General features: G+C 39.5%; 1 protein-coding gene across 1 annotated transcript; it reads left to right on the forward strand.

The window, feature by feature from the left end:
* Positions 1 to 4,462: 4,462 nt before the first annotated feature.
* LOC131973458 (serine/threonine-protein kinase pim-3-like) lies at positions 4,463 to 13,077 on the forward strand. The gene is made up of 6 exons (XM_059335463.1): positions 4,463 to 4,758; positions 6,148 to 6,257; positions 8,962 to 9,012; positions 9,768 to 10,131; positions 10,982 to 11,158; positions 11,954 to 13,077. The coding sequence occupies exons 1-6, from the start codon at positions 4,686 to 4,688 to the stop codon at positions 12,142 to 12,144; spliced, it is 966 nt and encodes a 321-aa protein (XP_059191446.1). The 5' UTR covers positions 4,463 to 4,685; the 3' UTR covers positions 12,145 to 13,077.
* Positions 13,078 to 13,242: the final 165 nt, after the last annotated feature.

Consider the following 13,242-nt stretch of genomic DNA (forward strand, 5'->3'; position numbering starts at 1 on the left):
TGCAATTCTCTGATAAGGATTTATCGTCCATGAAAACTAGAAGCTAGAGGTTAAAGCGTTTCTAAAAGTCCTGAACAGGAGCGAAGTGATTCAATACGAAACAGCTACACTCTCAGTTCTTTCACAGCCTTTAAAATAGATGCAGATAAAAATAGAAGAGAACAAATGACCAGAGTCACATTCATGTTGTGGACAACATGTGAACACTTGGCCACTGATATCTGCTGCAGACTTTAAAGATCAGTTCAATGAGTTTGTTTAATCTGTACAAAAAACTATTGAAAATACAGAATCGACAGCTTGCCTCTATACAATGGGTTATGTGTATGGCTGGGCAATATGGACCAAAAGTCATATCCCCATATATTTAGTCTGAATATCGATATACAATATATATCCCAATATTTTTTTTATCGCAAAGTGAGAGCAAATGTTCAGTCAAAGTCAAAGCCAAATATGACATGTCTCAAGTAGTTTTATTGAAACCGTTTATTTAAGTGAACATAAATACTGTATAAAGCTCAAAGCTCCATAGATTGCAAATTTAAATTAAAAATATATCTTAAATAGAAATATCATATGAAATAAAATAGGCCTATCTTTTTCTGAAATAAATATATTTATATGAGAAAAGAATAACGAACATTACAAAAGAACTAAATATGACAAACCCTCGTAAGGGCAGCATTTATATATAAAGAAAGAAAAAAAAGTAAACTAAATCGATATATGGGATATGTTCTAATTCCATATCACATTTAAAAATATATCAATGTATTGCCCAGCCCTAGTTATGTGCTCGATTTATTACCTTTTGACAGAGCCAGGATAGCTGTTCTCCTCTTGTGTTTGGTTAAGCTAAATAGCTGCTACTTTGAGCTCCATAATTAGTGGGCAAATGACATTGGAGTTGATCTTCTCATCTAAAGCCATTTTCACATGTGTACTGCAACATCAAACTTATCTAGACATTACCCGAAGGAGACGATGTAAGCAAAATGTCCTAATCAGTTGGACCGGACACACAACAAATATTCCCTTGCCAGCTCCAGAGTGTAAAGTCTGTGTAAATAATTAAGGCCATGTGTGAATAGAGATGGTCATTGTCTGGAGAATTCACAGTGAGCAAGTGGTAATGTTGGCTGGGGCAAAAAGAGTGAAAAAGAAGGGAAATTTACACAGATGCTAACGGAAATGTCTAACTGGAGAAACAAAAAGATTTGGGAACTTATTTAGGTAGGGTCCGACGCCAAAACTGTTAAAAAACAGTAAGAGTTGTTTAAATAACTGCAGTGTTATTTGTTCGCTCTTACTAGAAGCTTGACTAAACCAAACGGAGGAATTCGAGGAGGTCAGAACTTGTCTGACATGTATAATCACCTCTTGTGTGCTACATATGTGAAAGAACAATTCCAGAAATGTAACTTTTTGTTTTTTACATCTACATCTTGGGAGTTGGAAAGCTAAAAAAGTTAGATTTCCCAAAATATCTCCTTTAATTCATCATATTTAACAGGAATATCCGTCTTCTCATCTGACTCTCCACAAATCCACAATCATGACAAATTCCACATATAAACACCAGAGTAATGCAAATGAGAAAATAAAAGTTTGAGTGTAAAGTTGTGTGAAAGTCTGAATATACACAAGAGAAACTAGACTTTTTGAACCCAGTGGTTTAAGGGCCAGGGAGTAAACACTGATATGATTACAGAGGTCTAGCCTTTGTGAGTGGCTGTGGGCTCAGATTAGTGTGAAGAACAACAGCCGCAGCTCTTTGTTTCTGTCTTTACATCTGTTTTCTGTCGATCTGTCTCTTTACATTGACTTACAGTGAGGCCGAGGAGGGGCTGACCTACATATGGGCTCTGTGGGGCAGAATTACACCAGGTCATGTGACCCAGCCACTGCCTCCTCAGTTACAACAATCCCACCGGCTCTAGCAGTTTAAGAGCAGGCAGAGGGGATTGTGGGAAACGCTGTGCTGCCACTTTGAGCTGCAGGTGCTGCACTTGGTTATATGAGGACAAATGCACTGCAATAACCAGAGGCTGTTGAAATGTAAAAAATACCATATTTTATGTGGAAAATGGATGTAAACAGGTATTTCATTTAATTATTTTAATTTACACTCCTGCACCATGTAGTGGAGGATTGAGCGGCTAAACAGACAGATATTTTTCCTTAGGAGATGGTGGAGACCAAAAACAGATTGAAAATTGGACTTACATTCATCTAGTGCAGGGATGGGAAACTGGAGGCCCGGGGGCCGCATACGGCCCGCACCCTCACTTGAAGTGGCCCTCAGTACAACACCATGCATTTGAGCATGAAATCTTAAAAGTGCAGTGTAAAAATGCACAAAATTACTTGCAAATAAAGTTGGTCTGCTGTTCTTGCACTAAAAATTAAAGAAATCACAGTAAGTGTTGTTTTTTTTTGCTTCAAACCTTTTGTATTCCTATTTATACTGTTATACATGCATTTGAGCATGAAATATGTTAAGTTACTGCACTGTAAACATATTTAAAATTGCAGTTTCATCATATCTGGTTAAGTGCACGGTCCTATATGTGGCCCTGTGGTAGTGTCCATTAAAAATTCTGGCCCCCTCCAGCATTTAAGTTGCCCATCCCTGATCTAGTGGATACAAACACAAAACCACCAGTAAATTATAATTTTGCTCTGTAAGTGCTGGATGTGCTGTTAAACTGTCTGCTAAAAAAGTTTAACATCAACTTAAATGGTGATGATGCTAATTCACAACTTGTTTCTGCTGAAAACAAGTGGCCAGAAAAATCTGCTATTTGCAGGTTAAAATATCATAATAAGCTTCTGTAGGCAAGAGTTTGTAGCCTTGTCAATTTGTTGTTCTAAATGTTATATGTATGTATGTAATTGGAAAGTTGTCAAAACTGAAAAAGAAGAATTAGAAACATACCCAAAAATGTATGCAAGTTTTATGAAAACATGCTAAAATGCATGTGTTAATATGTTAACAGTAGGCCTGTAGAAATTATCTTTCAAATAAAATAGACGGGTAATAATAATAACTAGAAAATTTCCTCTGGGGAAATTCTGAAAGGGCCACGGGGGCTACTGCCGGTGTGTGTACACTATGATGAGGTTCTTCAGAGATTTCAAACTTTGCCCTTTAACCTCAAAATGTGTGTGTGTGTGTGTGTGTGATTGTGTGTGAGTGAGTGAGTGTATTTGTGTGTGTGTGTGTGTAGCGAAAATCGCATAAAGTTACCTGTGTGTGTGTGCACGTGTGTGCGTGTGTGTTTGAAGCATGTGTATGCATGTGTGAGGAGTGTGCGCGTTTACGCTCATGTGTGTGTGTGTGTATCTGTAACTGTAATCACATCAAAGATCAAAGGCAATGAGATCAAAGCAATCAACAGAATTAACTGGCACCTGTTCCAGTGACAGCAGAGGTGGACAGACTGCAATTTCTGTCCTCGAATAGAATCCCGATCAAACCGCACGTTTTGATATATAATTTGTCCTGCAACTCTTCAAGTTGTACGACTAGTAGCAGGACGAAATTGCGTCCGGAAGAGGAAGAAGAAGAAATCCACAGTATAACAGTAGTGCTCGGTCCGATTGCCCCGAGGCCCTAATAATAGGCCGTATGCAGGAAAACCTGAGTGAGAATACAGCATGTAACATTAGTGTCTCCAATTCAGTACTTCCACACACTTCATTTTCTTCACTCTGTCAGGGCTTTGGAGGTTGCATATTGGCAACAAATAGGATGACATGACAAGATAAAGTGTTGCATCTGGGATGAGTTTTAGCATTTTTATAAAATATAGGTCTGCTATTTTCATGCTTTTATGCAAGTGTTATTAGTATTAAGGGGGATGTGTTTCCTGCATCCACTCCAAACATACGCATGTGCAGCACAGACAACTGCAAAATAAAAACCATCACATTTCTCCCATGTACCTGTTTCATGCACTTCTGTTTTGAAATGCATTTTGGGAAATGTAGGAAACCCCTGCATATGGGTAAGGCTGAGGGCAATGGGTTCAGCTGAGATTTTATAATACATACAGTATCCTAATGTAAGTTCATGAATATATAACATTCACTTTATTACAATTGTCCAATATAAATATATATTTATTCTAATTCATGAATTGTGTTTTTGTTGCTTTATTACCTTTAGATAAGATTTTCATGAAACGATTCTCTTCTTTTCCCTCTCTGATGAACCGCAGCACAACCTGAGTAAGCCCCTCTGAATCCCTGCGCTGGTTCTACTACGTAAAAATAGTCCGCCTCTTTTCACATTAGTTTAAAGGTAGCTTTCTCCCGTCACGGACTTTAAATTGACCGTGTACGATACAACTCGTTAAATCGCAGTTTATGCATGTATTATTTTGGATATAAAGCGGGGGGTTCTGTTGTGTTATTTAAGGTTCAGCTGAGGGCAGGCGGAAGGATCTATTTTGATCTTTGTAAATATTGGCACCGGCGGTGCGCGATGCAGAGTGGCGCGTTTCTCTGGATGCTGGGGCTTCCTTTGAGCGGACTACCGATGGATTTTCACCGTGTAGCGGTTTTATTTCGCCCGTGAGAAGAAGCGAGGGCTTCGCTAATAATTGGGATTCATTACGCCAATATTTTCCAGGTGTATTTTCTTTTTTGGGGGTGTTGTGGGAGAAGTGACGGGCAGCATGCTGCTCTCTAAACTGGGCTCCTTCTCCCACATGTCGTCCAGCATGGATCTACCGGCGAAGCTGCAGCAAGGTAACGGATTTAACCTTAACATGCCGGTGTTACGGCGTATTCCGCGACCCGGAAGATTCTATGACCAGATTTACTTTAGCCTTACCTAACCCCAACCGGTAGACGCCGAGCCAAAACCTGAACGTTAATGTGATTTTCCAAAACAATCAGGACAAATCGGGTCACAGAATCTGACTGGTCGCATAACACAACGTAACACGTGGTCCAGCACTTTGACTGGTTAACATAACATCAACTAACGGCTATTTTGTACACTTTATCACATTAACAGTTACCAACTATGTGTGTTACTTTACCATTAAAAAAAAGAAAAATATATAAATATTAAATGAATTCAGCAGATGGTATCATATATTCACATATGAGATGTTAAAACCACGAAATTTTTATGAAGCATTTTCACTCAACTATTTGATATACAATACAATTGCAGCTAAAGTGCTGTTTTAATATGCAGAACGAAACAGGATTAATTTACCTGTGTTCAAACTGTCCAATAATTGTCTTGAGGTCTGCAAAAAGATTAAATACCTTGGTCATTGTATTGCATATGAATGATGATGATGACATATACAGACAGTGTTGTAAGTTATATGCACAGGTAAACACCATAGCAAGTTTATTTAAAATAATACCAACTTACTGCTATTTTGTACACTTCATCACACTTGCAGTTACAACTATGTGTGTTACTTTACCATTAAAAAAAGAAATATATAAATATTAAATTAATTCAGCAGATGGTATCATATATTCACATATGAGATGTTAAAACCACTTCATTTTTATTTTTTATTTTCCCCAAAGATATTTGAAATCAAACATTTTCTCTCAACTATTCGGTTAGTACATGTGTTATACCCATAGACTGTATAAATAAACTGTTGTTACAGCATGTTGTTTAACGTTAAATAAAACGTTGGCCATTTTGAAAGCCAGGTGTTGTACTAAATTTGGTAGCTATCTCGTTATAACGACGATACCCCTCTATTAAAAAGACATCTTTTTACTTTTACCGCAATCACCAAGCTGCCGTTGTTTAAACAGTTTGTATTGCAGCCGTTGATGCTGTCGACAGTCCACCATTTTTAAACGGCTGGCACGAGAACAACAAGGGTCATATGAGGTTGTTTGGTTGCACGATCTTGTGTAGTTATTTGCAGGTATTTTCTAAGTTTAACATATATCGTATTTTCTTAAAACCGCGTTTATTTAGAACTATGTGTTAATAGTCTAACGCGGCAAAAAAAACGCCGGTGACAAAACGAGGCTACACCGGCACAGAGAAGGGGGGGAGGGGGTAAAGATTTTGGCGCAACACCACCAAGTCCCAACCGTCCGAACTCATTTAAAAGTCCTGATTTGTATATTCTGTGTTTCTTTTTTCAGCTAAAGCAGACAAGCAGCCGTTTGACAAGCTGTACCGGCTGGACTCGGTGCTCGGCAGCGGAGGATTCGGTACCGTCTACTCGGCGGTCCGCCTCGCCGACGGGCTGCCGGTAAGAGCTGGGAGCTGCTTTGTTTTGGTCCCCGGCACATGGCCGCGGCTCGCAGCGTCAAGCTACACACTGCGAGCAGCTTCGTTTCCGGCACCTGCCTTCAAAATAAAAGTCTTATTGAAGTCTTAAAAAGTACATGATACAAGAAGTTCTTAAAATTGGAAACGATAGTTAACAAAACAAATCATTCTTGAAAGGAAGGTTATACACTGAGCACATAAAATTTGTACTATTTAAAATCTTTTGTCTTTGTTTTTTTGAAAAGGCATAGTTGATGCTGTACCCAACAACGGTTCAACATTGTTTGGGCCTGTGGGCTTTAATTTGAATTCCTGTAACTTCCTGTTTCACTCCGGTCAGCTGTGTAGCTTGACAGCCCAGTCCAGCCTGCCATGTGGTCTTTGTTTTCACAAAGAAATGGGTTTAATGAGGCTTTGTCATCTTCTTATACTGAGAAGTAATCCCGCTATTTTGCTTTATACTCATCTGGGGAACAAGAAGTGATTATGGATTTCCTTCAGAAATATTGTCCTCAGTAAAATGTGATCAATTTGCTTTTTTTTCTTTAATAACAAAATCATTACTATTAGACAAAACATTACTGCCCTAAAACCTACAACTGAACTTGCCCTCCCTTTCTCCAGAAACTCCACCTGTGTCATGCCTCATTTTAACTGTTTAAATCTGAAAGAACTTGGTGATATTGTTGGTCAGCTCAGGTCCTCCACCTGCTGCCTGGATCCCCTCCCAACTGCATTTTTCAAAAATGTTTTTAACTGCTTAGCACCAGAGGTTTTACATATCATTAACACGTCTCTTCAGTCAGGTATATTTCCCACATCACTAAAAACAGCTGTCATCAAACCACTTCTGAAGAAAAACAATCTGGATCAAAGTGTCATTGCAAATTACAGGCCCATCTCCAACCTACCATTCCTCAGTAAAATACTTGAAAAAACAGTTTACATTCAGCTCAAGAATTATCTAGCATCAAATAGCCTCTTAGATACGTATCAGTCTGGATTCCGTCCCCACCATAGCACAGAAACAGCACTTATTAAAATCCTAAATGATCTACATATAAACACAGACTCCAAAAAAATTTCCATTCTTGTTCTACTTGACCTTAGCTCTGCATTCGACACCATTGACCACAATATCTTACTGGAAAGACTTGAAAGGTGGGTTGGTTTATCAGGCCCAGTTCTAAACTGGTTCAGAACCTACCTTCAGGACAGACAGTTTTACGTTTCCATCGGTGAATTTCATTCAAACAAAATGAACATTACATGCGGGGTACCACAAGGGTCAATTCTAGGACCACTACTGTTTAATCTCTACATGCTTCCACTCTCACATGTCATACGCAAACATAAAATAAGTTATCATAATTATGCAGATGATTCACAACTTTACATTTCACTACACCCCGATGACCTATCACCCATAACATCCCTCACTCAGTGTATCAAAGACATTAATCAATGGATGTCACACAATTTTTTACAACTAAACAAAGACAAAACAGAAATACTCATCTTTGGTGCACAGGCTCATAGACTGAAAATTGCAGCACACCTCAACTCTCTCTCCCTTGACAGCAAAACTGAAGCAAGAAATCTGGGTGTAATTATCGACAGCAATTTAAATTTCAGAAGTCATATCAACCACATCACCAGATCATCTTTCTACCATCTCAAAAATATCTCTAAATTGAGAGGCTTTCTGTCAAAATCTGACTCAGAAAAATTAATCCACGCATTTATAACAAGTAGACTAGATTACTGTAATGGTTTATTCACTGGAATCTCCAAATCAAGCATTCAAAGGTTACAACTAATTCAAAATGCAGCTGCACGTATTCTCACTGGCACCAAGAAATATCAACACATCACACCCGTTCTTAAGTCCTTGCATTGGTTACCCGTTAGAACAAGAATTGATTTCAAAATACTGCTCCTGGTTTATAAAGCACAACACGGCCTTGCACCTCAGTACATCACAGATATGCTCATCACCTACACCCCAGCAAGAACACTTCGGTCAACAGGCAGTGGCAACTTACTCATCCCTCACACCAGATCCAAAGAAGGAGAAGCAGCTTTTAGTGTTTATGCCCCAAGAAAGTGGAACACCCTGCCTGACACAGTTAAACTTGCCACATCAGTAGCCATTTTTAAAAACAGATTAAAAACCTATCTTTTCTCTACAGCATTTGGTTGAATTGTGTGCATGTGTGGTTGTGGGAGTGGGTGCACATGTGTGAGTAAGTAAGTGTATATGTGGTGAATATGGCATGGCTTGTCTACCTGCACTCTTCAATTAATTTGTAATCGATTTGTTTGATTTTTCTGTGTTTTTTGTTGTTGTTGTTGTTTCAAACTGTAATTATGTGTATTGTGAAGCACATTGAGTCTGCCTTGTGCATGAAATGCGCTCTATAAATAAAGTTGAATTGAATTGAATTGAATTGAATATGGATTTGATAATATTTTCATAAAATTCCCCCAAATTCAAGAAAAACACCCTTTTTATAGTAATTATTAAAGATAAACAAAACACTTTGTGTTACTTGCGGTCTTTCATGGCTTCTGTTTTTTGATGTTTTATTAAGTAGACATTTTATTCTGCCCTTCAATATTGTTTGTTATGTATATAACTGTGCAGTGGCTGTGTGTTTATGGTTGTGTCTGTGTATTTTCAGGTGGCAGTGAAGCATGTGTGCAGAGACAGAGTGACTGAGTGGGGCTCTCTGGTGAGATTAACCTTCTGATTTAACTATTTTATAACTGCCTCCTGTTGGATTGGTGACTAGTTTTGCTGCTATATTAGTTATTTAATCCTTTAACGAAAAAGGCAGTATCACTGAGATTAAGATCCTTTTACAAAAATTTTACGAAAGCATTAAAATACACTATTTACATACACAATAGACACATTAGTTTCATTTAAAAATTAGGAGTGATATTCAGAATACCTGATTGTTTTTAAAATCTTTAAATTGAATTAACAATTTGACTTCAATGTTTTTTGGGGCTCATTCTTTCCTCCAAGTTCTTCCTCACATTTTAACAATATTCTAGATAACATCAGAGAGTAGAGCTATTGTTTAAATTAGGTGTCTATAAAGTATTTTTCCACCAGTTTTTATATTATGTGACAGTGCATTTTGTAATTGCACATAAAAAACTAGAGTGGAAACTTGGAAAAAATTACCTCAAAATATTAATTTAGTCTTAAGTCTAACATGGTTCTGTTGATTTAAAAGCTGGAACACAACAAAAAAGACTGACGATTTGAAAAATGCATCTGTTGTGTAGAAAAAAAACATATCTGTCTAAAAATGTGCACTACACCACAGAGTGGTAGAAATATATAGATTGTAAATAGAAGAGGAACAAGAATAGACTCTTGTGGGACTCCTATATTTATTTGTCATTTCTATATCTGTGGATGTATTGTTTATAATAATTTTATGGTCAGTGTGTTGATGATATATTTCTCTCTCAGAGTGGCTCGGTGGTTCCTCTGGAGATCGTGCTGCTGGAGAAGGTGGACGGGGCGCTGGGTGGTGTGGTGCAGCTGTTGGACTGGTGGGAGCAGGCGGACGGCTGGCTGATCGTGATGGAGCGTCCCGAGCTGGGGCAGGACTTGTTCGATTACATAACGGAGCGCGGCGTGCTGGACGAGGCAGCGGCACGCGGCTTCCTGCTGCAGGTGCTTGAGGCGGTGCGCCACTGCTACACATGCGGGGTCATCCACCGGGACATCAAGGACGAGAACCTGCTGGTGGACCTGAGGACCGGACAGATCAAACTCATCGACTTCGGCTCCGGGGCCCTCCTCAAAGACACGGCCTACACTGAGTTCGATGGTGAGTCAGATCATCGAACAGAATATAAGGAGGAGGAGGAGGAGGAGGAGGAGGAGGAGGAGGAGGAGGAGGTTGGTTTAGCCTAAATATCAATGTCAATAAGATGACATCATGCTTCATTCCTTGTGTTCTTTACTTTTGGGAAAGTGGGGACATTTAAAAGGCGGGGACATTAAACAAAGGACACTTTTGAAAAGTGAGGACCATTTTAGAAAGCGGGATGTTTCACAAAGTGGCGATGCTCTTTAGAAAGTAAGGACAGCTGTGTGGACATTTAGTGTTAAATTGGGGAAAGTTTTGAAAGTTGATTAGAAAGTGAGTTGTTTTTTTTTTTTTTAACCATGAGGACATTTTTTTTAGAAAGACAAAAGGATAATAATGTATTTTTTGGAGATGTTACAGTTTTGTTAAGTGAAGATATTTTTTCCAGTCCTTTCCATGTAATTTAAATATGCAACTAAATCCCATATTTATTTATCCATTATGATCTTAATTAAATTTCTGTCTGCAGTATTTTTGTTTTACACAGAATGACAAATGTTACTGAACCCGTCAGTGAAATTTCACTTCAGGGTGTTTTTAAATAGTTTTATGGATCTGCAGCGACACCGTGTGGCCACAACTGGGAATACAGAAACCTGGAAACACGGGAACACCAATTAAAAAATGACTTCCTTTTAAAAAAAAAAAAACAAAAAAAAAAAAACTTTTTGAGGGTTTTGACTTGAGTTTTAGGGTTATAATCCTGTTAGGAGTAGGGGATTATATCAATAATGGTCAGTCAGATCACTGTCTTGTATTATTGAATATAAAAGATATCTAACGCTCCTTCCCCTCTTCCTCCCGCCAGGTACGCGGGTGTACAGTCCTCCGGAGTGGATCCGGTTCCGCCGGTACCACGGCCGCTCGGCTACCGTCTGGTCTCTGGGTGTGCTGCTGTACGACATGGTTTGTGGGGACATCCCCTTCGAACAGGACGAGGAGATCCTGAGAGGACACGTCTACTACAGACGTGAAGTCTCATCAGGTCAGTCACATCTACGCTCTGCTTAGATCAGCCATTCTCAACCTTGGGGTCCCGACCCCAATTGGGGTCGCGAGATGATTTCTGGGGGTCGCCAAATCATTTTGGAAAAAATATAAATGCACAAAATTAATATTAAATAACATCATTTCAGACGGGGAGATGTTTTAGTTGTTGTCTGCTTCATTATTTGTTCAAAATTCGTCGCATCAACTGAGTTTGTCTGATCTGAACTGTGCGTGTTAGATTCTGTTCAGTGAAAACAGCGGAAAAAATAAACAAACAAAAAGAAAAAAAACTGGCGCGTTGTTGCTTTGCCGCAGCTGCAGTTTGCTAGCAGTTAGCTATAACTGATGCTGGAAAAATGGAGCGATGGCTGCAAAGAAAAGCTCCAGACTGGGTCAGCAGCAGCAGCAGCAGCAGGGGTCCCAAGGTCTAGCAGCAGAAAGACTAACGGGACCACCAGCCGAGAAACGGAGGCGGTGGGGCCGACACCGGCTAGGCTCCCTAAATATCACTTCACCTAATACCTCTTCTTGAAGTATGGCTTTTCGTGCACGACAAAAAACAACACAGGATATCCACAGTGTGTCATTTGCTCTGAAGTGCTGGCAAACGAAAGCTTGAAACCGGTAAAACTGAAGAGACAAGGGGGGGGGGTTACAACATGCATGTTAAATCGGGGGGTCGCGACTCAAAAAGGTTGAGAACCACTGGCTTAGATCACAGGGTCAGGTTTTACATTGACCTCCACTGACTGAGGCAGCTCCGTTAATGTTCTTCATCTTGTGGTCACAGAGTGCCAGCAGCTGATTGGCTGGTGCCTGAGCCAGCAGCCGTCGGAGCGGCCGACCCTGGAGCAGATCCTCCTCCACCCCTGGATGACGGGCAGCGACAGGCAGCAGACGGACAACGCCAGCATCACGCTGCACGCCATCTCAGCCGACTCTTCGTCCTCGTCTTCCTCCTCCAGCCAGCAGAGCCTCTGATTGGTCGACACGAGGCTGCCGGAGGGTTGCAGCACTGACTTGATTGACAGCGGTCTTCCAGTGGCATTCGAATGCCCTTGTTTATGCGGCATTGGCCCTGTGAGGAAGTGTTTGGGTCGCAGTTCAGGAATGCGGTAGACTCTGTGCTGCTCCACAGCGCCCCCTCCTGATCACAGACGATAGAGCAGCTCTTTAAGAGCCTCGACACTTGTCTGGTGTTCTTGTTTCAAAGTGCCTTGAGATTCAAAACTGCTATGGTGTGCTTTTCCGTGGCAAACCAGCTTGGTTGCTGGAGGTGTGGAGGGTTATTCAGAGGTTCCTAATTAAGTTTGAACTGAATAAGACAAGTGTTATTGATCTACTCAGCAAGAAAGTGAAATAGGAGTTCCCAAAATGTCAAATGTTTACAGGAGCAACCCTCCCTGTAGTGTGGGGCGAAGGACCTTCACCTGCTGATGTTGTGGGATACTTAAAACACACATTCAACACACACCTCTGTAGAGCTGGGAGTCTAAAGTTTCCATTTTCGAGTTTAACTGTTTTCTTCCTTTCCTTTGTCTGGAAACATTATGTCCTCCATATTATCTCTCTCCCGCAGTCTCTGGGTGTAAAATGCACAGTCAATGCAAATATTCTGTTTTGTATTATGAATATACTGTATGTATTTGTTTTCTATGTATTTCTATATCATTTGTACATTTGTTTTATACATTTTTACATTTTATTTATTTAGTAAAGAGACATTCCCCCGTCCTGTGATTATTTATTTCTTATTTTTGTAATTATTTTTTGTCTTTCTGAAAACAAACTCCAGAATCTCATTTGCTTTTTGTGTTATGTTCAATTCTGAAAGAAAGTATTTTTTCATTGAAATCTTTCAAAAATAAAAGTTTGTATGAAAACAATGTAAACAATAAGTTTTCTGTGTGATGTGTTTGATGCCCTTACAGGAACTTCTCTCTACAAACCACATTACCTTAAAAAAAAAAAGTTTGTTGATTCAGTTATTACTAAGTAACTTCAATTGAATTATTTCATTATTTAGTGGTTGAATTGAAAGAAATCACTCCCTTTCAATGTAATAATTTGATTTAATAT

The sequence above is a fragment of the Centropristis striata genome, chromosome 6 (genome assembly GCF_030273125.1).
Source record: "Centropristis striata isolate RG_2023a ecotype Rhode Island chromosome 6, C.striata_1.0, whole genome shotgun sequence".
Classification (NCBI taxonomy): Eukaryota; Metazoa; Chordata; class Actinopteri; order Perciformes; family Serranidae; genus Centropristis; species Centropristis striata.